At 36.4% G+C, this 26,832-nt stretch overlaps 1 protein-coding gene across 12 annotated transcripts in view; it reads right to left on the bottom strand.

The window, feature by feature from the left end:
• Positions 1–26,832, bottom strand: part of ACACA (acetyl-CoA carboxylase alpha) — a 305,940-nt gene that overhangs the window by 110,119 nt on the left and 168,989 nt on the right. For all 12 annotated transcript variants that reach the window (XM_036911058.2, XM_036911069.2, XM_036911059.2 and 9 more), the window contains 7 exons: positions 26,272–26,372; positions 25,467–25,555; positions 19,735–19,859; positions 13,182–13,295; positions 11,855–11,968; positions 10,755–10,844; positions 9,052–9,170 (listed from right to left, as the gene is read on the bottom strand). In XM_036911058.2, coding sequence (XP_036766953.2) covers positions 9,052–9,170; positions 10,755–10,844; positions 11,855–11,968; positions 13,182–13,295; positions 19,735–19,859; positions 25,467–25,555; positions 26,272–26,372 — 752 coding nt within the window. The remainder of the gene's footprint in view (positions 1–9,051; positions 9,171–10,754; positions 10,845–11,854; positions 11,969–13,181; positions 13,296–19,734; positions 19,860–25,466; positions 25,556–26,271; positions 26,373–26,832) is intronic.

The raw sequence follows: 26,832 nt of genomic DNA, 5'->3' as shown, positions 1-26,832 counted from the left end.
CAAGTGCTCCCACTGCTAAAAAATGCTACAAGTTGGATGACTTTTGAGTGTCTCAGTATGATCCAAAGAAGGCTCTAATCTCTGGGTGTCAAAGATTATCAGAATTCTCAAGTATGGCAGCAGGCTGCTGATTTAGTCACACAGAAGGCTTCTGATTTCGAAACGTCCTCACAACCTTCTTCATAAAAAGAAGGTCCAGAGGGCACCCACTGACAGGGCTAAACACTGAAGGTGCCAAGCAGCCTAAACTCAGTCATGAACAAAACATGTGATATTGGGGGAGAACACAGCCGACCTCTCTGGATGTGAAGAAAAGGAAAATGCTTGAAGCAAAACAATATAAACAGAAGGCCAAATTTCACAAAAAGCAAATAGCAGAGAGAGTGCAATGCAACTTAACTAAAGCATGAATTTCCATCTAAGAAATAGATGGAAATAAACACCAATAGGTCCTCACCCATTATACAGATACAGAAACAAAGTTTATTTCTATCTCATATCAATTTTGATGATTATTTGAATCACAGATTAAAGTTAAAAAAAAATGAACTATGCCCACTAATGGGTTATTACTCATGAAAATCATTTGGAGTTTTAAAGTTCACACCCCCAGACTATCATAATACACACAGCCATATTCATAGCCACAGGGCTTATGGGATAATATACTTTACATACGCTTGTATGTATAAGCACAGCTATACTTTAGATGATCAAATATACAGTTTGATTAAAGAATTTGTTTTCAGATTATTCTGAGTTACTTGATAGGCCCAAAGCTAAGTAAAATCCTGAATGTCAAATGATTCAGTGAATTGTCAAAAACAGACATTCAGGGTGATGCTTTAGTATAACTTTTGTATCACCAGCACCAGTGAGTGATAAACTAGGGTTTCAGAATGGAAAAAAAAGACACATAAGCATCTTGGGCTCTAAACCCTGAGCCTCACTGGAGGAAGAAAAAGAAAAAGAAAAAGGAATGCTAAACGATATAGTCTGAGCTCCAGGACTAATTTATGTAAAATACTGGTTGAGCTCACTAAAGAGCTGGGCTGATGGAATCGTAGACAAGAGAATTAAATCCTAAAAGTCTAGATAATAATGAAGTGTTCTCTTAGTGCAGACTAGCTGCCCTGACTATTCTTGCACCACAAAAACACAGAAACTCACTTCTTCAAAAACAATTACTAATTGCCTACAAGTTACCTTTAAAAAAAGAGAGAAAAATTCCCTCCCCTCAAGAAAAGTTAACATGCTATAAGATACTGCATGCAAAGAAGGTAAAGGAAAAACACACTCATACACATGTCACATACATGTAGGTTTCCTACTATGTCTAAGTCAAGAAAAATCTCCACAGTTGCTGTTCAAGACCTGGGATGCCAAATAAGTTGCAACTACCGCTCCCAGGAAAAACTTGGAAGTACTGGATAGAAGATTAAGAGGATAACATACTTGACTGAAGCCTACTTAGCAAGAAGGATGATGCACAGTTATACAGATTAGAAATAAACTGTTTAACCATCTGCTTTTTTTTTTTAATTTTGAGGAGTACTAGGAAAAAACACAATTATACTGAAACAGAGTAACTGTCAAGCAAATGTTTCAGTTAAGCAAAGTGAGTAAGTGATGGAGATCTGTTGAGTAACACTGTACCTAAAATCAACACTATACACTTAAAATTATTTGTTAAGAGGGTAGGTCTCATCATGTTATGCATTCTTTCCACAATAAAATAAACATTTTTTTTAAAGTATTAAAAAATGTCAAGCAATACAAAGTCCTACAATGAATTTAAACAAAAATAGAAAGGCACCAAACATATCAGCCACACATTAAATGTCCAAGTGTGGTAGAAAGGGGGTGTTCTTTCCCCAGTTAGAGGCTGTTCCACTTATTTGCAATAGGAATTGCTTGTATTTTGCCAATTTCTCTAAAAATAAAAACACATCCTAACGGGACACAGGTCTTCAATCCAAATAGCACATAAGGCATTTATTTTCCTGAAAAAATACTCAGTTGGTTTCACTGCTGAATTTTATCAAACATTTAGTGAAGACCTACAACCCATCCTCCTTAAAGTTTTCCAAAAAGAAGAAGAGGAGGGAATACTCCCAAACTCATTCTACGAGGCCAACATCACTCTAATACCAAAACCAGGCAAAGACACCACAAAAAAAGAAAATTACAGACCAATATCCCTGATGAACATAGATGTAAAAATACTCTACAAAATATTAGCAAACAGAATTCAAAAATGCATCAAAAAGAGCATCCATCATGATCAACTGGGATTCATCCCAGGGATGCAAGGATGGTACAACATTCAAAAATCCATCAACATCATCCACCACATCAACAAAAAGAAAGACAAAAACACATGATCATCTCCACAGAAGCTGAAAAAGTGTTTGACAAAACTCAACATCCATTCATGATAAAAACTCTCAACAAAATGGGTATAGAGGGCAAGTACCTCAACATAATAAAGGCCATATATGACAAACCCATAGCCAACATTATACTTAACAGTGAGAAGCTGAAAGCTTTTCCTTTAAGATCGGAACAAGACAGGATGCTCACTCTCCTCACTTTTATTCAACATAGTTCTGGAGGTCCTAGCCATGACAATCAGACAACACAAAGAAATAAAAGGCATCCAGACTGGCAAGGAAGAAGTCAAACAGTCCCTGTTTGCAGATGACATGATATTGTACATAAAAAACCCTAGAGATTCCACTCCAAAACTACTAGATCCAATATCTGAATTCAGCAAAGTTGCGGGATACAAAATTAATACACAGAAATCTGTTGTATTCCTATACAATAACGATGCCTAGCAGAAAGAGAAATCAGGAAAACAATTCCATTCACCATTGCATCAAAAAGAATAAAATACCTAGGAATAAACCTAGCCAAGGAGGTGAAAGACTTATACTTTGAAAATTATAAGACACTCATGAGAGAAATTAAAGAAGAAACTAATAAATGGAAATACATCCTGTGCTCATGGATAGGAGGAATTAATATTGTCAAAATGGCCATCCTGCTTAAAGCAATTCACAGATTCAATGCAATCCCTATCAAAATACCAACAGCATTCTTCAATGAACCAGAGCAAATAGTTCTAAAATTCATATGGAACCACAAAAGACCCCAAATAGCCAAAACAATCCTGAGAAGGAAGAATAAAGCAGGGAGAATTACACTCCCTGACTTCAAGCTCTACTACAGAGCCATAGTAATCAAGACAATTTGGTACTGGCACAAGAACAGACCCATAGACCAATAGAACAGAATAGAGAGCCCAAATATAAACCCAAGCATCTATGGTCAATTAATATATGATAAAGGAACCATGGATATACAATGGGGAAATGATCGCCTCTTCAACAGTTGGTGTTGGCAAAACTGGACAGCCACATGTAAGAGAATGAAACTGGATTGTCTAAGCCCATACACAAAAGTAAAATCAAAATGGATCAAAGACCTGAATTTAAGTCATGAAACCATAAAACTCTTAGAAGAAAACATAAGCAAAAATCTCCTGAATATAAATAAACACGAGCAACTTCTTTATGAACATATCTTCCCGGGCAAGGGAAACAAAAGCAAAAATGAACAAGTGAGACTATATCAAACTAAAAAGCTTCTGTACAGCAAAGGACACCATCAGTAAAACAAAAAGACATCCTACAGTAATGGGAGAATATATTCATAAATGACGTATCTGATTAGGGGTTGACATCCAAATTATAAAAAGAGCTCACGCACCTCAACAAACAAAAAGCAAATAAGCCAATTAAAAAATGGGCAGAGGAGCTGAACAGACACTTCTCCAAAGAAGAAATTCAGATGGCCAATAGACACATGAAAAAATGCTCCACATCGCTAATCATCAGAGAATGTAAATTAAAACCATAATGAATTATCACCTCACACCAGTTAGGATGGCCACCATCGAAAAGACAAACAACAAATGTTGGTGAGGATGTGGAGAAAGGGGGACACTCCTACACACTGGTGGGAATGTAAATTAGTTCAACCATTGTGGAAAGCAGTATGGAAGTTCCTCAAAAGACTCAAAATAGAAATATCATTTGACCCAGGAATTCCACTCCTAGGAATTTACCCTAAGAATGCAGAAGCCCAGTTTGAAAAAGACATATGCACCCCTATGTTTATCGCAGCACTATTTACAACAGCCAAGAAATGGAAGCAACCCTAAGTGTCCACCAGTAGGATAAAGAAGATGTGGTATATATACCCAATGGAATATTATTCAGCCATAAGAAGAAAACAAATCCTACCATTTGCAACAACATGGATGGAGCTAGAGGGTATTAAGCTCAGTGAAATAAGCCAGGTGGAGAGAGACAAGTATCAAATGATTTCACTCATCTGTGGAGTGTAAGAACAAAGAAAAAACTGAAGGAACAAAACAACAGACTCACAGAACCCAAGAATGGACTAACAGTTACCAAAGGGAAAGGAACTGGGAGGATGGGTGGGAAGGGAGGGATAAGGGGGATAAAGGGGCATTACGATTAGCACACGTAATGTAGCAGTGGGGGGACACAGGAAAGGCAGTATAACACAGAGAAGACAAATAATGGTTCTATAGCATCTTACTATGCTGATGGACAGTGACTGTAATGGGGTATGTGGTGGGGACTGGATAATAGGGGGAGTCTAGTAACCATAATATTGTTCAAGTAATTGTACATTAATGATACAAAAAAAAATATATTCTGCCATTGTCACTTTGCCTAGAGCCATGAGGGCTAAATCACTAGTCAAAAACAAGCTGCAGGAACAGAATTCTGCCAGGTGACCCCATACACAACAAGAGACTGTGGTTTTGCTTTGATACTATAGCTTAGAAAGATACTTCTAAGGACTTGCTGGAAAAAGTTAGTCTATTTCAAATGAATTCTGGGCTAGGAATGTGAAGGCCAAGTACCAAGAAAGAAAATGCAAAAAAATTAGTTAAAGAATGTATCTGTTTTGTCCCCCAAGAATTTTTGATTTATTAACCCCAACTGGAAAAGGTATTATAAAATTCTGTTTTGCATTGATAAGTTAAATAATATGTATTCATATTTCTGTTCTCACATTGATTTTTAAAGAATGCATGAAATATTGCAGCATAATATCTGTAGTTTCAGGTGTGGATAATTCCTTTAACTACTAAAAATAAAAAACATAAGAATAAGAGTTTTTTTCTTTTTTAAATCCCTCCTGGGGCACTACCATTAACATGAAACAAAGAGGAGACAGTGTGATTGTCCTAATTAGTTTTTGCTCCAGAGTTGAGCTGTCCATGTAACTATAAAGTGCTTGAAATACGACAAGTTTGTATTGAGATATACTGTAAGTGCAGAATACACTTTGAATTTCAAAGACTAAGTATGAAAAATGGAAAGGATCTCATTAATAACTGTTTATTACATACTGAAATAGTAGTTTGGATATATGGGTTAAGTAAAATGTTAAAAGTAATTTTATCTATTAATACCCTTTGAAATGTGGTCAATAGAAAAATTTAAATGACATATGTGGCTTGTAGTGTATTTTTGTTGGACAGTGTTGATCTAATAGTATTAATTCTCAATTGTAGGTGTGATTCAGAATTATAGGAGGAGCTTTTTCAAAAAGTGATTTCCCAGACTTTAGTTCAAAATAAACCAGAATTTTGGAAGTCAAGACCCAGTGTGTGTATTTTTAAAATACTTCATAGATTATTCTGAGAATCATTAATCTACATGTTAGTGGACATAACTGTGCCCATGAGCTTTTACAGGACTGGGAATGGAACAGACACTCATAGAAAGTGTCCTCTAACTTATTTCTGTAAAAAAAAAAACAATATTGCTTATTGCTTGTTTGTTCAAAACAATAAGAATAGGAAAGAATAAAAGTACTGGAGTCAGAAAAAAAGCTGGAACTTGGCTCAAAGCTAGCTAAAACTAAGAGATCCTAGAGTTCTTTTATAAGGTAAGCAGGCTTTTTTACATAATAAAAAATTTGGTCTTTGTCCCTGGTTCTTGGGAGACTCTAAATCCTTAGAATTTCATAAGTAATGGAAGTGTCTTCATTATTCTGAGCCCCTTGGATCACACATGACTTTATGCTAATAGATGAGATGGGACATGGGCTGAGTGCTCACTAGAAGGACCCACTATGTGATTAGAAGGTCGGGGGCTTTAGGCCAGCTGGACCTCTGTGGGGTGGGGGGTGGGGGTGGGGGCAGGACTTGAGATTGAATTTAGTCATGTGTCTTATGATTAAATCAATCATGCCACTGTAATAAAATCCTGATAAAAACTCTGGTCACTGAAGCTCAATAGAACTTCCTAGTTGGTGAACACATTAATACACTGGGAGGATGACATACCCTAATACACAGAAAGAACAGAAAAGCTCTATGTTTAGGACCCCCCTAGACCTTACTCTATGTGTGTCTTCATGTGGCTGGTACTGATCTGTGTCCTTTATGATAGAACTGTACTTGTAAATATAGTGCTTTCCTGATTTTTGTAACTTGTCCTAGTGAAATATTGAACCTGAGGGGGGTTATGGGAACCCCCAAATTTGTAGCCAGTTGGCTAGAAGTATAGGTGGCCCAAGAACCCTACTGTGGCCCCATTTGAAATAGAGACAATTTTGTAAAGAACTGAGCCCTTAACTTGAGTCATCTAACTCCAGGTGGTTAGTGACAGAATTGAACTGCAGTACACCAGTTCATGTCAGAATAAGGCCATGACTCCAAAGTGTAATGAAATCATTTGTAAGAAAATATAAAATCTTATAAAAATAAATTCAAGTAGCAAATCTGTAACAACTGAGTAAGCTATACTCTAAAACTAAATATATTTTGTGATTAAATCTGATAATACATTTTATATTCCTAAACTAACAAAGGAGTTTAGATCTAAAATAGCATTAAAGCAATTTTAACATTTTTCTGGTTTCCACAAAGGTTTTTTATCTTTCCTCCTTTATTGGCCCTTAAATTTACCTTTACATCTACACCAATAATAATAATAATGGTAATAATCCAGCAGTTTGTAATTTTATATACACACAACCCAAAAAGACTGAGGAGAGTACAGGATTATGGTTCTGTTCAAGTCTGATCTTTATCCATAGGGGTGTGAATACCTCAGATGCTGAGAGGGACAAGTAAATAGATTTTAAAGATAGATCAAGAATAATCAAGATTTGCATCCTTCAGATGGAGAGGTAAATAAAATTTCTTAGCAAAGAGTTAAGCATTTCTCTCATTTTCCAGTCAACTTTCCCTTCCCCAAACTGGACTGTTTTTTAAAATTTTTATCCTCAAATAAAAAAGTAGGACAGGGAGAGCATTAGAAAGACAAGAGGAGCAATGAGGAGGGAAGGAAATCAAAAGCAGCTCAGCAGCCTGACTACAAATCACTGTCTGAAGGGAAGAGGTAGTGGAAAGCTGGAAGAAAAGGAGAATGTTCTGAGAATTACAAAGAGTATTAAGTATAGCATGTAGTTCTCTACAATTATTCAAGGAATGCAGGCAAAGAAAGAAGACTGAGTGCTGAGCCCATGTGTGCCATGAGTACTGTGCCGCTCGCTGAAGGACAACCATTCGTTTCTAGAAAATGAGATTCTGAAATCCACAGAGGCAAAAATGTACCAAGAGATGCTTGCTAAATCAAGGATATATGCCTTTTCCTGCCAGCCATAAGGTATTTTTGAGGCAGAGAAGGGAAAGGATCTTCTGAGACAAAGAGGTACTTTTTCTGAAGATGCCTCTGCTCATCTGCTGACCTCTGCTGGATCAACAGTGGCATCCAGTGGCCAAAAGTCTCAGCACAGACTTCTTTGTCTCTAGGAAGGGTTTCTATTGCTTGGGTGAGTGGCAATTCAGAACAAATCCATTTCGATGTCTGTAACTAAGGATTCCTAAAGACACAGTGCTTTCAAAGTGAAGAACCAAAGGCCATAAAGAAGAAATGGAGGGGGACAGCTTAAGATTGCTGTGGTATTTGTATTTCCTGTGGTAGTACTGAAAGAATAAAAATACAGGAGGGATGAACATACATGTGGGTGTAATTCCTAGGTTTTCACTGCTTCAGAATACTTTAAAAATAAATCAATGGACAAGATAAAGTATTTTCATTTTAAAATCAAAGCGATACTGAAACAAATTTCCATATGTACATTTTATTTTTTAAAGGGGTTAGAAAGGGAAAAATAACTAAATTAGCATGGCTTAAGTGATTTACTTGAATTTAAGTTGAGTTTCAACTGCTAAATTCAATTGTCTGTTTTTAAGGAGATAAGTGGCTCAGGTATAACCTTAATCTATAGCAAACATACAGAAAAGCATACCACCCAAAATATTTTTACGTTCCAATTACTGACTTAAACTGCTAAAAAAGTATTTTTCTGGCAAAGTTTCAGCAAGTAATAGACTAGCAAATTCTTCCTAACTTAAAAAGAAAATAACTGTTTCTTCAGTGACATAATACAGGCATGAATGGAATAATCCTAAATTTTTATCTTAATTAGACCATATATCTCTCCAGGTCATAGATTCAAAAAACAAAAAAGTGGGCACCAAGAGGCTCTTATCTCAGGGCGGGAAGAAAAGAAAGGGGGCATTACGATTAGCATGTATAGTGTTGGGGGGGCACAGGGAGGGCTGTGCAACACAGAGAAGACAAGTAGTGATTTTACAGCATCTTACTATGTTGAAGGACAGTGACTGTGAACTTGGTGACAAGTAGTGATTTTACAGCATCTTACTGTGTTGATGGACAGTGACTGTGAACGGGGATGTGGGGGGATTTGGTGAAGGGGGGAGCCTAGTAAACATAATCTCCTTCATATAATTGTAGATTAATGATACCAAAATAAAATTTAAAAAAAAAAAGAGGCTCTTATCTCATGGCTTACATTTGTTCATATTCTGCTCTAAATTTCTAGCTAAAAGAAATATGTAATTGTCATACACTTTATTCCCTTAATGCACCTGATTGAGCTCAGATGCATGCACCAGCTCAAACTCACCTGTTTGGATGAGATGTGGGCAGCATGAACTGGAATTCCACCACGCAGGTGTTGTCCTTCAGTTGGCGATGTTGTACACTGTTAAGTTCATAGGCAATATAAGCCCTTCGAACATACACCTGGTTAAAAAGCAATCCTCAGTATAAGTACACTTTGAAAACAGGAACTAAGAGACAATTAGCCAAAGAAAAAGAGTCTTGAGAAGAGGTATCTGATGCAGAAGATAGACTGTGGTGACAGAAGTCCCAATATTCTGTATATAAGTATCTTGCTTTAATTAATAAAACTGGAGTCTTAAAACTATACCCATGACTATAAATGGAAAGAAAACTAGCCTAGTCTCTGCTGGACACTCTAGATACGCGATAATTCTTTCACACTAACCTAAATCCAGATGGTTTGATCTCTGGCAAAAGAGAACATGTAGAACCACAACTATTAACTTACTAAGCAAGATCATTTCAACAGAAGATAAAAGTAAGCAAGCAGTGAAAAAAATGAGAGGAGCTGATTCTGCACCACTTGAGTGAAGACAGAAAATAGAAACAATTGCAGTACAATTCAACTCTTTTATTATCTTGTATCTTTGTTTTGTTTTCCCACTGCCCAGAACCAATTTTAGATTATTTATATCCCCTAAACCTAAGCAAAAGCAGTAAGGCATAATTTGACATATCTCAAACACACTAACTTGACTCTAGAGTTAAAGAAACAGCAAGAGGCAGCATCTCAGCAAAACTATCAGTCCAACCTTGCTTAATTCACAGCCAATTTGCCATGCTCATAAAATGCTACATGAGATTCTATCAGCACGTGAGGTATATAAGGAGACTTCTCATTAAATGGCATGGAAGCATTATAAAACACTTATTTTTAAAACTTGGTATTTACCTAGTCTGACATATTATATTCTAACCACGGAATACAAATAAAAAGTAACCCACAAGAGCTGTAGTAATGTCATATTACATTAAATCATCTAAAACATTCCTTTTCCTCATCTTCAAAAAAACATCAACTTGGCAATTTTACAGCAGTATTCAGAGCCTGTACTTTTTGTGCTTAATGAAGTAGTGAGATGCAGCGGAAACAGAAATCTGGAGTCAGATTAACCTGGGTTCAAATGCAAACTCTTCCAATTATATGTGTGAATTTGAACAAGTCACTTAACCTCTCAAAGTCTCATTTTCTTCTTACTTCATGAAGTGGTTGCAGGATGAGAAAAATCAAAGCAAAGCAACTAAAACAATTAGTTGAATGTCATTACTTTCTTTCTCATGAAGAAATATTTCCTAAGAGGGGCTTGACAATTCAGAACATATATAACCAGAATCCATTTTATTTGGCCCAAATCACAAACTGGTGCATGATGTAATCAGCCATATATTGTTTCACTCATTGTGTTACAGGGAATTCTAATTCATTATGAAATGGGAGAATTCAAATAAATACCTGGAAAGTAGAGGCTATTGAAAAATGCTGACAGCTGTTTTCCTGTGATTGGAGCCCAGAAGCTGGTGATTAGTTCAGCTGAAACACTTGAGTAAAAGCAAGACCATAGTTCAGCGTTTGTTTCAGAGAAAAAGACTCTACTCTTAAGAACTGATCTTAAGGCCAAAGAAAAAGGACCAATATGCTCACCAGACAGAAAAACTCAACTAGGAAGCAAGAGAAAGGTTATACTGCTTACTATAACAGCTCACCTCCAAAGCTGCCATCCTCACTACTTGGTTGCTGTGATAGAAGAAGTTTGGCAGGACGTCAAAAATAGATGTTTCAGACAAGATGAGTTTCTGGAAGGTAAAAAAGACAAACTAAACAATTATATCTGGAAGAGAACAATTTCAATGGGCATACTTACCATTTGAGGTATTCAGTGAAGCTTAAGAATCTGTCTATGAGTGTCCCATATGAACTTACTTTCTCTATGCCTCAGCTTCCTCAGCTATAAAATGGGGAAAACAGTTAAGACCTATCCTCAGAGGGCTGTTGTGAGCATTAGAAGAGTTAATATATGTAAAGTTATTAGAATTATACATTAAGCAGTGTAAGTGTTTATGACTGTTACCTTTCTGACACATATCTATACTCAACTTCCTAGACATTGCCTCAATTCTCCATTATGGTAAACCACAGGCTTGAACTCCACTTGAAACCCTCTGTCTCAACTCTGAACCTAATAAACAATATATCCTTTTTCCCTAAGTTCCTCCAAGGGAAATCTGACAGAAAGCCTGAAGATTCCCTTGGCTAGATAAACATCATCATCCTCATTTTCAGGTAGAAAAATAGAAAGTCATTCCTGAGAAAATGATATTTAAAAAATAATAGTCAAGGTCTCCGAATTAGGAGTAAAATTAGCCAATACTCTTTTGTAAAATTGGCTCTGTACAAAGCTTAATAGTAAACATTAAAATAAAATTAAAATTAAATTACTATTTAAGTAGCTTTGTCTCTAGAAGACTAACCATTACCTATTTATACATCTGATTCAAATATCAGAAATCAATTCGTGCTACCATCTGATTCTAGCCTAGACTACTTTCTAGATAAATGCTCAAGAAGTAAAGACTTCAATAGGACTCCTATCAAGGCAGACCAATTTGATTTTTAAGCTAAACCATAATTCTAGCAGCATTTTTATGAAAAGATATTCATAAGTTTAAATCATTTTAGAAAGTCAAGGCATGAAACTTCATTACACAGAAAATCAAAGTTGATTGATTGATTACTTAATTAAACTATGCTTGGAAATAAACACAACAAGGGTGCAGAGTGGGAGAAAAGAGCTGTATATATATACCTGCAGATTCTCAATGCAAAACTGATGTCCGTACATGTCAATAGCTGATAGGAAGATAGACTCGACTTGGTTATGGCGAAGTTCATATGATGGCAAATGGGAGGCAATAAGAACCTAGAGTGAGAGCAAAATAAGAGGCATAAGTTCCTGAGGGAGTGATTATTCTAGGCTCCTATTAGGCAGCTCTGATACAAAAGCAATAAATATAAATCTGTAAGTGCAGGCATCAAAGATAAAACAGAGACCAAGTAAAACAACTTCTAGGTCCTGTAACATAAAACCAGTGCCACCATGTAGTGCATCTCAGTTGACTCTCACTATGATTTGCGTTGTGGGCAATTTCCCATGGGGGATAAGCGGAAGGGAGAGCAAACAGCTTCAATCAGGTTCCATCAGTGCATGTGATTTACCATTGTAAAGTTGCTAGTCCTGGGAACTGCAGACTAGCTGTTAATTGGGAATAAGGGATGGCAGGAGCAGCTGTGGGGAAGGTACATGCAGCACAGCTACTAGCCTTTTGCAACTCTGAAGTAGAAAGACTACAAAAAGCTGCTCAGCCAGCCCCAGGTACTTACTATCAAGGAGAAGGTGTCAGGATGTAACACCAATGCACTTGAGGGGCAGAGAGACTAAAAACAGTATCACAAACAAACAGGGACACGGCAGGACCTGAATACTCCCAGCAGGTTACTGAGAGGTTCAATAACTTTGAGCAGTTCAGTGACATGGATACAATTGTAGAGAAAGCAGAAGGTCACTGAACAGCTTCAAATGTGGCTCCCTAGTCAGTGCCCATACACTGACACACAAAGGGAGCGCTAACTCTCAGCTTCCCTGCTGAAACCTTTTCGAGTGGAAATGAAGACCTACAGGGTAAAACTAACTGGACTTCTCTGAGGTTGTTATGATTGCTGGCACCTAACATTCATTTCATTATCTTTCTGCTTCCATGCTTGGTTTTCTCCTGTACACTTAAAAGTTTTCATCTGCTTCTAAGCTCCCTTTAGGAAATAAGAAATATTGAATCTACTGCATTCCCTCAGTTTCCTTTTGTCTACATGGCCCTGGTTCACTATCACAGGGCTACTATAAAGGGTAGGGAAGAGTAATAGTATTCTATAATGGGAAAGGACCCCAGTTTTAAAAAGACTCAATGTTAACCTTTCCTTTCTCTTTAAAAAACATGCCACATGAAAACATTTGTTCTGAGGGCAATAAGACATACACAGAAAATTGCATGATCTGTCAGGTGACTGACTAGAAGTTCATTGTCTGCTCAATCTATGAAAACCATTCGTCCCTCCAGATAACCAACACATGTCCTTACCTGGCGTGCTCGAAGTGCCACTTTAGCATTAGTGGTCTTACTGAGCTGAGTTAGCTCTGTGAGGATATTCAGCAGCTCATCAGTGAGAGTAGGGTCTCGGCCACACAACTGATCCTAGTTGTTAATGTGAAAAAAGAGTACACATCCACATTGAAAAGAACTGAAGTGAACAGAACTTTGAAATGGGAAAGGGAATTAAAGTAAACATGGCTAAGTTAATAAGAAAATGCAAACCTCCTGTTACTTTTATCCTAAACAATATGGTAAAGAAGATCCCAGAGGAAGTTGCTGCTAAGGAGAAGCCCAAATCCCTCAGTCATTTGGATACAAAATTCCTAATATATTTCTTTATAAATCAACATTATACTTTCAGCATGCAGAAGAAATCATCAGAGACCATTAAAAGGGGTCAGGGGATTCTGAGTAAGAAATAACAGATGATGTCTCAAAGTTTTAAGAGGTTTTAAATAATATAAGGGACTAAAGGCTGTTGTGTTTCCTATCCCAATTTTGGAAATAAGGCAAAAGGAACCACTCCTGGTGGTTTTCATTCCACAAACCAAATGTTCAGAGCCACAGGAGGGTGCAAAACAGAAACATGAAAACAAATTACTCATTTATAAACACACACTAAATAAAAACACCAACTTATATTCTGATAATTCTACACCCCAAATCATTTATGCTCTTGCTGTACCAAAAATCATTACACAATATCTAGTATCTATGATCATTCCACAACATCTAAGCATGGTGAATCATCAGGTGGATTAGAGAAAAACCAAGCTCTTACTATATAACCCAGTGTTGGGTCCTTCCCCTCCTTAAAATTAGAAATTAAGAAGAAACCTCTATCATATTTTGAGAAAAATATTTCTTTTCCAGTGGAATATTGGTTTATTACCTAAATTCATCCATTACCCATGTCATTTTCATCTAAGCTGGAAAAACAGATTCAATTTTATAAACATCTGTCCTTCTTGAAGTTTACAGAGCTAGTGACAGTGGCTGTTCTTCATACCTACACAACATATATATGTTTAGGTATAGTTCCCTCTACTTGGAGTTTGAAATAACTGCCTTCATAGTTTAGTGAATTTTTATTCTCTCTTTATTAGTAGCACATGAAAGATGACCAGATCCTAAAAGCCTTCCTGTTGGTTTCTAATCTTCTCCCTACCCTGATTAGCAGGCTTTTCTTGAAGAATCTTCATTTCACTCTTAACCTTCCCAACCTCAGGGATACACTTTAAAGTCCTTTACCACAGCAATATAAATAAAAGTTAGGGATTTTTGACTTTTGGAGTAGATATGCATTTCCAAAACAATTTTTCTACAACCCTTCTACCTTCCTTGTCATAGGGTAAATAGTTACTGAGTACTCAACACCATTATGCTGGAAAGAAAACATTATGAAGCAGGAAATACTTTCTGGTTCCCCAGTCCACCAACCAGAGGTGTGCTCCAACTGGCCAGAGTTGTAAAAAACATGGTGGGATTTATAGTTAAGGATGGCAGGTATTGTTTTCACCTATTTAACGCAGGGAATTCACTGACCTGAGTGGGAGGGAAGAAGAAAAGCTGCTATTAAAGCGACTATAAATCCAGGGTTCAGTTGAGCATGTAGTCACAGACCAGAGGACCTGTTCTACCTATCCTAGAGCATAAAAGCAAAGGGGAAATGCAACTGAGTCTCATCTTTTGTTGAGAACTAAAGAGAAATAAAGAATTTCAAGGGAATATATGAATTCACAGAGACAAGAACATAAAAAGACAGAAGGAAAGAAGAGACAGGTAACAATAGGTGAGGAAACCAAGATAAGTTTCTCCTACCTAAATCCCTCTTTACCTAAAGTTCCCAACAAAAACATATTCCTTTCTGTGGTACTTGCTTCAATCATCAGAATAACCCACTGAAATATCTAAAAACCTAAGAGGTGTCCTGGATAATACAACTCAACTATTCTGCAAATAGCCAGGCTAAAGTCTCAACATTAACAACAAAAGCCACCATGACAAAATAAGAACACCTGCCACTTATCCAACCTATATTATATTTTATATGGAATGTTTCCCTTGAAAGGAAATCCAGGTTTACCTCTTGAGATTAAACTAAATAAATATAAATGGAGTTATCCTCTTGCCTAACTACAAATTGCGTTCTAACTTAAAAAAACAAAATAATATGCAAAAACCACTTTTTAAAAAAACTACTTGTTCATCTCATCTTTCTAGTATGAGAGAAAGGAGTGAGAAAGGGGGTAAGGAAAGAGAACATAGTATCTGTAAGAAAAATGAATGAGAGATTAGAAAAAATAAGGAAGTAGTTATTTGTTCACAATAATTCCTGGGCTCCTGTGATAAAGTACAGAAACCAGACCTTTTGGGATGTGCAATACCCAACACATATGAATAAACCACACTTTTCTTAGTCTATTTTAATTTGGAAATGCTCCATCCAAATATTATTTTTTCACTGTCACCATTAGTACTTAGAAAAAGATTGACAATAGAAAATTATGTGTAGAGTAACCTTCTCAACTCTCTCTTGTCCTTGACATAGACACAATGTTCAGGTCCTGAAAGAAACCACCAGAGATGGAAGACTATTATGTTTATCAGAACCACCCATCCTAAGATACAAATATTCAAAAGTGAGTTTACGGCCCTCTAGCTTATAGACAGACTTTCTTAGGACAGTTGGACAGCCCAATATCACATGTAATCCTGGTGAACATTTGTAGCAATGGTGACTTGTCAGCAGATGTGTTTCCTCAATGTAGAGGTTCACTTTATGAGCACATCTGCTCAATTGGGATTACAGGTCACTTAAATAAATCTGTAGGCCAAAGTAAAAATTATTATTCAGTAATGGTTCAGATTGGTATCACCCAGCTATTTCTTATTTTTATTTTTAACCTGGGTAGTGGCTAACCACAGGGAATATTTCAGATTTACAGAAATACAACGAACATTAAGTGTCAAAATCATAGTCAAAGTTAAGCAACCAACTGCCAGAAGAGCCCCAAAATAGTCCAACTTGATCTGAGCATCCTAAGATTTGAAGGCAATTAAAAAGAAAAGAACGTAATCCATGTGTAATGCTGTCAAGACATTAACTATTGTTCAGCTAAGTGAGGCACTGATCCCAGTATCAGCAGTGACTGCTGGCTTCTTCCAGTCACAGCTGGACTTATTGATATTACATTCCAAGTGTGTCACAGGACACGTTTAACAAGAAATAGTAAATAGCACCCCTATTCAGTAAACAGGGTTTACTGAGAGAGATTTTTCTTTACTTACACATTGGACAAAATTATTTGCAGTTATGTAAGAGGAGGGAGGAAAGATGCTGATTAGCATTTGAAATATTCCCTGGTTAAACCAAATCAAAAGCTCACAGATATGGTATTATTCATATTATTCAAGGAAGCATGGTTTGTATCATGTTCATGTGGACCATACCAGAATAAGAAATGAGTAATGAGGGGAAGACTATTCAGCATCAAGATGGTTACAGGATATGTACTGAGCTGTCTAGACAGCTATGAGGATGCTAAAGAATTTAGTAAACATAATGTTCTAAGCTTTTCCTATAAAATTAAAGTAAGATATAAGAAGAGCTTTCAAAAAATAAACTTACTGTTCATTTTTCAGACTTTGTTTTCAACTGCAGCACAATATTCCTCCAAGTGGAGAAAAGTGGACAGGACATTAGCATTTTACTTTATATTTTGCTTTCCAGATAGGGTGAAACATTAGCAGAAATTTGCTGGAGAGTCTTTGAAGCAAGTTAGCACTGGACAAGTTACACTAATACCTGGAGGGAAGGAAGGCTTCCTTGGAGCAGCTTACAGTTCTAACATTGACACATGGAAGCCTAATTTTTTTTATCCCTCCCTCTAGGTTCAAAAGCCCCAGAAATCATTATCTAGCTCAGCAAGGACACCAGCAATATTCCTACTTCTAGAAAGCAGAGATTGGAATGCTGAGCACATAACTATCAATCAGGAAGCCAAGGTAGGCAAAAAAAGGAGAGCCAGCAGAGAACACAAGCTGGGGGAATCAAGTGCTACCCTGTGCAGATGAGATGTGTAAAAGACAGAAAGATCGACAGAAAGAGTAATCCAAACAACTCAAATGGCTTGTAAAGGCACCACCATCAGTGTAGATGTTGGGTACAGGGAGAGACTGGGGGACCTGACCATTGTCAAAGAGAGAGGAGGCCATGTCTGGCCTTTGTAATATGAGATCAGAAAGGAACACCTCTTGAGCTTTTACCCCTGCTGCACACGTCACTGCTAGGTGGCCCTCAGCTCAGTCATTTCATTAACTTCTTGATTTCCAAATCTCTAAGATAACATGAAAGTAACTAATATTTCAAAAGAAATTAAAATGACACAAAAGCCTATAGACCCTACTATGCTTACCTAATTTGGGTTTTTTTGTTTTTAAAGAAAAATGTGAAATTCCAAAAGAAAAAGGAAAAAAAAATGATCTTTCTGGTTCACATCTTCAACCTTCCTCCCCTTCCTCTCCTCCCCATCCTACTCATCCAAACCCAGACACTAACAGCTCTTTTCTCCAAAGAGCTCAGCCTGTTGCAAAGAAGTCTGGGTACTATCCACGCAGGTTAGAAGCCATCAGGATGACAAGGTGCGGAGGGAAGAACAGCAGCAAGTCAGAGCCCAGTTGGCTTCTGCCTGTCCTGACTGGCAAAAGCAGAGAGCAAAGCCTCAAACCGGTTCTCTGACAGGGCCCAACGCCGCTGCAGCACCCCCCGTGTAATTACACACTTGAGTGACTGGACTCTGAAGAAAATTGAAGGCCTGAGCTCCGAACAGCTGCCATTTTCTCTCTCCATCACACCAGCGTGATTACTTGAGAAATGAACAGCCCCGGCTCAAAGCTACTCCAGAATTCTCAGAGGAAATATGGCTCCGTGTTCCAATAATGAGATTCTTAAGGCAAGCGTTACTTACAATCACTCCGCAAAAGGAGCGAGCCAAGCCCCTATATCTTACAAATTAGAATTTAAGAAACCCAGCGACAGTCTTGGACGATCATTACTCTTCTGCTGCTCCAAGGATTCTGGGCTTTGGTCTATTTTTAGTGCAGAAAACTGTTAAATCCTTAAAAAGGTAATCATAATAAAATGAACTCACCATAATTAGCTTCCTCAAATTTCACCCCATTTTAGGTCCAAACTGACAGATTCTTCCACAACCTCATCATTACCTTTTTTTTGCCAGAAAGTCTTGGCTTTATCCTAATGAGAATTAGCAATCCTTGCATTAAAATTAAAAAAAAAAAATCCAAACAGATATTTCTTCCCTCTTTTGATTGAGAAAAAAATAATATCACTTCTTTGCTGAAACCTGTCACTTGGGAAGGTGAAGTATTACATATGCTGACTTTTTCCCCCTATCAAATGCATCTTCAGGTTTCCCTACCATCTAGTCATCCAGGGTAGCAAAGGTAACAAACTCTCCTTGTAATTACATACTTTTAAAAGTGGCTATTCTAAAATGTGTTGTATCTTTGAGTTAACCAGGTAGGCAGATAACTGAATGAGTGGCACTGTTGTTAACCAGAGATACGAGGTAGACAGCTTCCCTTCATTCTGAACTACGAAATAAAAAATAGCATCATTTATAGATTTTTTTCCTCCATGAAGAAATTATGGAATTAAGGTATCAAGAATACCAATGCCACAAAGGGACAAAAAAAGAACACTTGAGGAGCAAAAAGGTGCTATAGTCCCCCCAAAACATGGAGAGGCAAGGCTGTTATTCAGGAAGTGGGAAACTCCAAGAGTAGTCCTATTGTTCTCTGATTCCTGTAATTAACTCAACCAGAAAAATCTAGGAATAAAGGACTTACAAACTGTATTTTAAAATCCTTGAGTCCACAAAAATTCTATCCACTGGCCAAGTGTACGTTAGTCCTATTCACGTTTACTAGTTTGACTTCTCATTCTCACTTAGTACCAATTCTCATATTACTAGCCAATGGGGACAAAAACATGTATTTGCTACCAGTACAATAACCTGAGGTTAGACTTCTATGTAAATAAAATAGAAAGGGACCAAAGAAGATGCAGGATAAATTTAAATTTCTTTGGTGTGGAGAGGCAGTACTGGATTTCTAACAGTTATTTTTTGTTCTTAAGTTTTGGACATGTGAGCTATTGTTGATATTCATGGAACAAGTTATAAGGAAAAAGGACATTGGCTAAGATAAGACTAAATTTTACAGCTACTATCATGAGTGACAACAGGAATGGAGAAGTACAGGGCATCTCTAAGGAGAGTCAAGACATCTGAGTTCCTGCACGACTGTATGCGTAACAGCCAGAACAATCCTTTCCTGACAGGAGCAGGTTCCTTCAGGTCAAGGACAAAGGTAGATGTAAGAAATTGTCAATCCATAACCCAACTCCATTCATCCCACAAATAAAACACAGGAACTTTTCCTCTGACCATAGCCATAAGGAGAAATGCTTTTTCCATATCATCAACCATCCTTACAGGTTCTGAAAAATGGTACTCACAATAAGCATTGTGACCAGAAGATTCTTCTTGGTGACTTGAGCGTGAGAGAAGATATAGTTCAGTACAGTGTTCATGTCGCTCTTGTTTTCCTCCCGAAGGGCAAACACACATTTGTCATAGTGCCCTATAAGCACAAAAATTAATTAGACCTCATGCATGTTCACATTTACATGTTGTTTGCTTTTTTAATGTCTATAATTCACTGGTAAACACCAAGAGTAAATATCTTAAAAATTTTCTTGGATGGATTTGCACAGAACGGGCAGTATGGCTTAGTAAAAGGAATTCTGGACTAGGAAGAGTCAAGCAATCTGGTACAAGACATGGGCTCAAAGCTTAGTTCATTTACCAATCTACTAAGTGCTCCTTTGCAAATCACTTTACCTCTCTGAGACACATTTTCATTAAAAAAAAATTGAGAGGTAAAGAGAGACTGAGGGGTTGGGACTAACTCCATCCCCTCACCTAATTCTCTCATTAGCTTCCTGGAATGATTTTCTTAGAAGAGAGGGCTCTCACAGCAATCAGACTACATAGAGATAAAAGACACCCAAATTGGTAAGAAAGAAGTTAAACTGTCACTATTTGCAGATGGCATGATATTATACATAGAAAACCTTAAAGACTCCACCAAAAAATTATTAGAACTAATAACTGGATTCAGCAAAGTTGCAGGATACAAAATTAACATACAGAAATCTGTTGCACTCCTACACACTAACAACAAACTAGCAGAAAGTGAAATCAGGGAAACAATTCCATTTATAATTCATCAAGAATAAAATACCTAGGAATAAACCTAACCAATGGGGTGAAAGACCTGTACTCTGAAAACTGTAAGACAATCATGAGAGAAATTAAAGTCACACATAAATGGAAACCTATCCCATGCTCTTGGATAGCAAGAATTAATATTGTCAAAATGGCCACCTTGCCCAAAGCAATTTACAGATTCAGTGCAATCCCTATCAAAATACCAAAGGCATTTTCCAATGAACTAGAGCAAATAATCCTAAAATTCATGTGGAATGGCAATAGACCCCTGAATAACCAAAGCAATCTTGAAAAAGAAGAACAAGCTGGGGGTATTAAGCTCCCTGACTTCAAGCTATACTACAAAGCTACAGTGACCAAAACAGTATGGCATTTGCACAAGAACAGACTCATAGATCAATGAAACAGAACAGAGCCCAGATACAAACCCACACATATATGGTCAATTAATATACAATAAAGGGGCCATGAATATACAATGGGGAAAAGACAGCCTCTTCAATACTGGTGTTGGGAAAACTGGACAGCTACATGCAAGAGAATGAAACTGAATTACTGTCTAACTCCATATACAAAAGTAAACTCAAAATTGATCAAAGACCTGACTGTTAAGTCATGAAACCATAAAACTCTTACAAGAAAACCTAGGCAAAAATCTCGAACATAAGCATGAACAATTTCTTCCTGGACACATCTCCTCGGGCAAGGGAAACAAAATAGAAAATGAACAATTGGGACTATATCAAACTAAAAAGCTCTGTACAGCAAACAACACCATCAGTACAAGAAAAAGGCAATCTACAGTATAGGAGAAAATATTTATAATAAAGGGTTCTGATTCTGTAACATCTTCCTATGCTGACATTTAGTAATTGTATTAGTGGGGGTGAGGATTTAATAATACAGGTAACTGGTGAACCACTGTGTTGTATACTTGAAACCAATATAAGATTAGATATCAACGATACTTCAATAAACAAAAAATAAAGAAGAGAGGGCTCTCTGTTGCTTAAAAAGAAGTGTCAATACCATTAAACCAATGATCTTTAAAGTTCACCCCAGCTTGAGATTCTAATTCCATGTCTGACTCACTGAAAATGTCTACCCTAACTAGATGGAAGCTCAAAAATAAAACCACAGAAATCTATTAATATACATAAGAAGGATGGCTGCTACCTCTGAAATTAACATTTTCCTCTCTAAGACCATGAAACAGCTAGGCAATGCCTAGGAATTCCAAATCCGAGGATCTAAGGTATAGATCAAGGAGAACCTTGCATTAAGTCAAAAGGTCTGTAGAGAGAGTAGTTATGTATATTTTCAGTGGCCTTTCATAAGGCCACCAGGGACAAGTCAGTTCTGGGTAGAAAGCTGTTTTGCAATTGAAGTGTAAGATTCAGGTACACTGTAGTGATATCTACTATGGTATATGAGTAATATTCAGTTCTTTAGAAAACAGCTTATCTCAGAATTAAATTTCCAGGTAAAGGAGAATTAGTGTTTGAATAGTTTTAAGGGTCAGAATTTTTGGTCATTTTTTAAAATTGAAGTATCATTGGTATACAATCTTACATTGGCTTCAAATATACAACACAGTGGATCAACAGTTACCATGTTATTAAATCCTCACACCACTAGTGTGGTTACTATCTGTCAACATAGGAAGATGTTATATAATCATCGGCTATATTCTCCATACTGTACTACTATCTCCGTGACCAACTTACATTATGATTGAGATTTTTGTGCCCCTTTATCTCAAGTGTCAGAATTATATGAAATCAAGAAAATACTAAAGGATTATCACCTCAGTTCATCCACATTAAGTTTCAAACCAGAACAATGGTGTTCAAATTGCATTACCATGTATTCCTAAAATACTGAGTACATTCAACCAAGGCAACTCTGCTTTTATCTGTTTTAAATATTTGAAATTGATTGATATTTTTATTCAAAGCGAAACTAAGTACATTTGAAAAACAATGGATTGCAATATATCTAAAGAGCTGCCAATTTCATAAAAGACCTATTTAGAACAAAATGGAAGCTGTTTAAATTTTTCAAATTCTCCCAACCTTTCTCCTAAGCTTTGAAGTGGTAACAGAAATATACTTTCAGCACAGGAATTACTAGGACTACAGGAAATAAAAAGACTATCTACTCAGAGAAGAGGCAGCAAAGACATGTATGTAAACAGAAAGACAGAAATGATACCAAGAGTTCTCTTTTTAAAAACTTTTTATAGTGAAATACACATATAAAAGAATAAATACTCTTGTAACTGCCATCTAATAGAATATTTTTAGTATTTTTGAGAGATCCTATGTGATCCTCCTTGAAAACAACTACTAACTGAATTTCATGTTAATAATTTTTTTGCTTTTCTTTATATTTATCACAAATGTAAACAGTTTCATTTTTCCTGTTTTTTCAACTTGGTAACAATGGAATCACTGTGAATGGATCATTGTATAACTTTTTTTCTTTCTCTTAACATTACGTTTTTTGAGATTCATCCTTTTGTTCACATGTGTATCATGGTTCATCCATTTTTCACTGCTGTATAGTAATCCACTGTAGGACCATACTATAATTAAATTATATATTCTACTTATGTATATTTGAATCGTTTCCTATCTTTTTGTTGAATAAAGAATGCTGCCCCAAACAGTTCTAATATATATGGCTCCTACTAAACATGTGTAAAAGTCTCCAGAGTACATTATCTAAGATTAACTACTAGGTTGAAGAATATAAAAAAGTTCAACGCTATTCAGTATTAACAAACTGTACTCCAAAGTGATTTGCAATTTGGAAATCTGCACTTCAACTTACAGAAGCAATGGAATAAGATGATGTGTTTTGTAAATATCTTCACTCACTTCTTGGCTTATATTTGCAGTCTATTTACGGTACCTTTTCTTAAGTGGGGTTGAATTAATCAAACTTTTATAGTTTGCACTTGTGTCTTATATGAAAAAATCTTCCCTACCCTGAGGTTATAAGGATATTCTCCTAAAAATTTACTGTTTTTGCTTATTTAGTATTTTTAAGTCTCTAATTAATCTGGAATTGCTTTCTGTGTGTATGGTATAAAGCAGGGATCCAGTTTTTTTTTGGGTTTTGCAAATGAATAATTCATTGTCATTTATTGAAAACCCAGTATCATTTACTGAAAAGTCAAATCCTTTCTTCATGCCTGTTCTGTTATAAAGTTAAGTTTTCGTATATGTGTGTATCTGTGGCTATTATCTTCCATTGGTCTATTAATCTATCCCTATAACAATATTATAGTATTTCATTAATATGGCTTTATATTAAATCTTGACATTTGACAGGACAAAGTCCTCAATCTTATATTTCATTTGTAGCATCTTATTATTATCAGATTTTGCTTTCATGTAAATTTTAGAATTAGTTTGATAAATTCCATGAAAATACCCTACTAGGATTTTTATTGAAAAGTCAATGAATCTACAGATGAATTTAGGGAGAATCAATACTTTTCAAGTTTATATTCCAATCTAAGACCATATTTATTTAGATCTTCCTTATTATTCTTCACTGATTGTAATTTTTTCCAAAATTGGCTTGTACATTTTCTGTTACGCTTAGTCCTTAGTATTTCATGTTTGGGGTTACTCCTTTAAGTAGCACATTTTTCTAAATTGCCTTTCTAAACAATTGTTCTACTATGTAAAAACGTTTGCCTTTTGTATTTTGACTTTTGTATCCACCAGCCTTGTCAGACTTTAAATAATTCTAATAAAAAATATGTGGATTATTTGAGGTCAGGTCGACATCATATTATATCTAATAGTGGCAGATTTATTTCCCTACTCCTTTCCCATCTTTATACCTTAATACCTTTTAATCCTTTTTCTTGTCTTACTGCACTGGCTAGGACATCCAGTATGATGCTGAATAGAATTAGTGACAGCAGGTGTCCCTGCCTTATTCCTAATTGTAAAGAGAATGCTCTCAATATTTAACAATTACGTATGATGTATCCTATAGATTTTTTGTGGAGGATATTTACTTGACTAAGGAAATTCCATTTCATTCTTCATTTGCCAAGAGTTTATCATGAATGGATATTAAATTTTGTCAAATGCTTTTTTTCTCCCCATATCTTGAGATGATTGATGACCACGTATTCTTCTCTTTTAATCTATTGCATCACAAATTACATTAATCATTTTCCCCAAATATTAATCAAACTTGCATTAGTGGGAAAAAGCCAACTTAGTTTTAATATATTATTTTATACATTTCTGGATTCATTTTGCTTATATTTACTTGACAATTTTGGCTGGTTATGAGTGGCAGGCAGGTTAGGAGTTGTATCCTTTAAAGGATACAAAAGGGAGCAAAACAAAGAAAATGTTAATATTTCAAATGCTATGGTGTTTCACTGCCACCTTGTGGCAGAAAGCAGTATCAGCAGTATGTGGCTTGAAAAATCTTAGGGTTTTCACATTTAGAGACTTTATACATCATTTAGTGAAGCTCTTCAGAGAAAGCCAAGGATAAATTCCACCTAAATGACACACTGAAAAGTACTGAAAAATCTGAGCCTTTTTCAGATGGCTGTGGTTCAATCCATGGATTAGCTGCTGAGAGGCAAGCTCTTCAGATAGGGTTTCTCAATTTCAGCCTGGTCGTGACTCAACCCACTCTCACTGTATGCGATCAAGAAGACATCAACAGGGAATGCTAATCTACTAGAAAAATTACCTCAACCCTTTCCTAAAAGCACAGTGGACTCACAACCTCAAGCTGGTTGTTGTTGCTCTTTCTTTGGCATTAATGGGATATGGGGGGTTAGTTTTTAAGGAAGCGGTGAAGGAGGAAGAGTTTGTTAAGATCAAGTGTTAGTGACAGGATGCTCTGACTCAGCTGTTGCACAGTCCTACAAGAAAACTTTCTCAGACAGAGTCCTCAGGAAGAGGCTTACCATTCTGGAACTGTGTCTCTACCCGCAGGTACTGTCGCAGCAGATCCATCACCACAGCCTTCATGTGGCCTCGGATGCCACTTCGGTATCTAGGCAAAGAGAAAAAGTCTCCACTGGAAGACCTGACAGACTAACACTACTAAATAATAAACCAAGAGCCCAGATTTACTTTCTAGACTTTCTCCTGAACTGCTTTCCTGCTGAATAAATTCTAGGACAGGAAAGGGGCCAGCTGAGAATCAACTAATCAGATTAAATTATAAGCCTAAAAGAAATTTGGCTAATAGAAACAAGATTTTTTTTAATGGAAAAGAGAAAAAAAAGGAATACTGACAAAACAAAACCACTTGGCACTCCTACCTAGAAAACACCTTGGTTCACTTCCCGCAGCTAAACAGAATACCCTTGAGATGGCTAAGGGATATCTGAAAAATGTATGAGTATCTTAAAGCTGAAAATGTTCTCTGAATATTCTTTTAGTCCAATAGTTGGCTTCATAAGCTAAGAAGAATAAATGTCATACTCGGTGTTGTGCCAGAAGAAAGATAGTTTTATGAAAATTGCAAGGAAAAAGCAAGTGATGAAATTTCTGTGCCTTAATAATTAACAGACAGATGTTGAATAGAAAGAAGTCATCAGAAATATTGAGTATATGAGTTTGTTCACAATTCTAAGATATTTAAAAGCTATAAAGGCTTTCAAATGTATCTAAGTCAAACCTGAGGTAAATCTCTTCCTAACTACTTAGAAGAAAGGAAAATATGGGGTCAGACAAGTCTGGGACTCTGGAGTTACATGTAGCTACCTCTGTACCAGCTGAACAATGCTCTGAGTGTTCATGAAGAAGACTTCCCGTTCACATTTCCGGTTCAGTGTAGCTGCATGGCTATCCAGGATGTTGGCAATCTAAAGCATAAGAAAGAAAAAATGAAGCCCAACCCAACAAAGAGATCCAAAGCATGACAATTTCTATCTCCCACATGTTGGGAACAGCTAGCAATGTGCACAGTTTTAACACAAGACATTAAAAAGCAATAATTATATAAGCAACAACTTTTACTTCTTTTCACCCTTTCCCAGATGAACAAATAAATGAATGCATCACAAAAATTACCATTCTAACAGAGGCCCTGACAGGCAAGATATGCTGAAGGTCCAGGTCCAAACTTTATTCCTCACTTGCCTAGCTTTACTTCCTACATGTAAATTTGCTTTATAGGAAAAGGGTAATAAACATGATGCTGAGGTAGTAAGGAAGTCTCTGATAATATAACTATGAATATCCCTCTACTTTAATTCACACAGATACCTCTAATTAGGGAATAGCCCCAAGAACAAACCTCTGTGGAGTACATGGCCAAAATGA

This window comes from Manis pentadactyla, chromosome 4 (genome assembly GCF_030020395.1).
Source record: "Manis pentadactyla isolate mManPen7 chromosome 4, mManPen7.hap1, whole genome shotgun sequence".
Classification (NCBI taxonomy): domain Eukaryota; kingdom Metazoa; phylum Chordata; class Mammalia; order Pholidota; family Manidae; genus Manis; species Manis pentadactyla.
The sequence above is the reverse complement of the archived record's forward strand: the minus strand, read 5'-3'. Positions and strand labels throughout refer to the sequence as shown.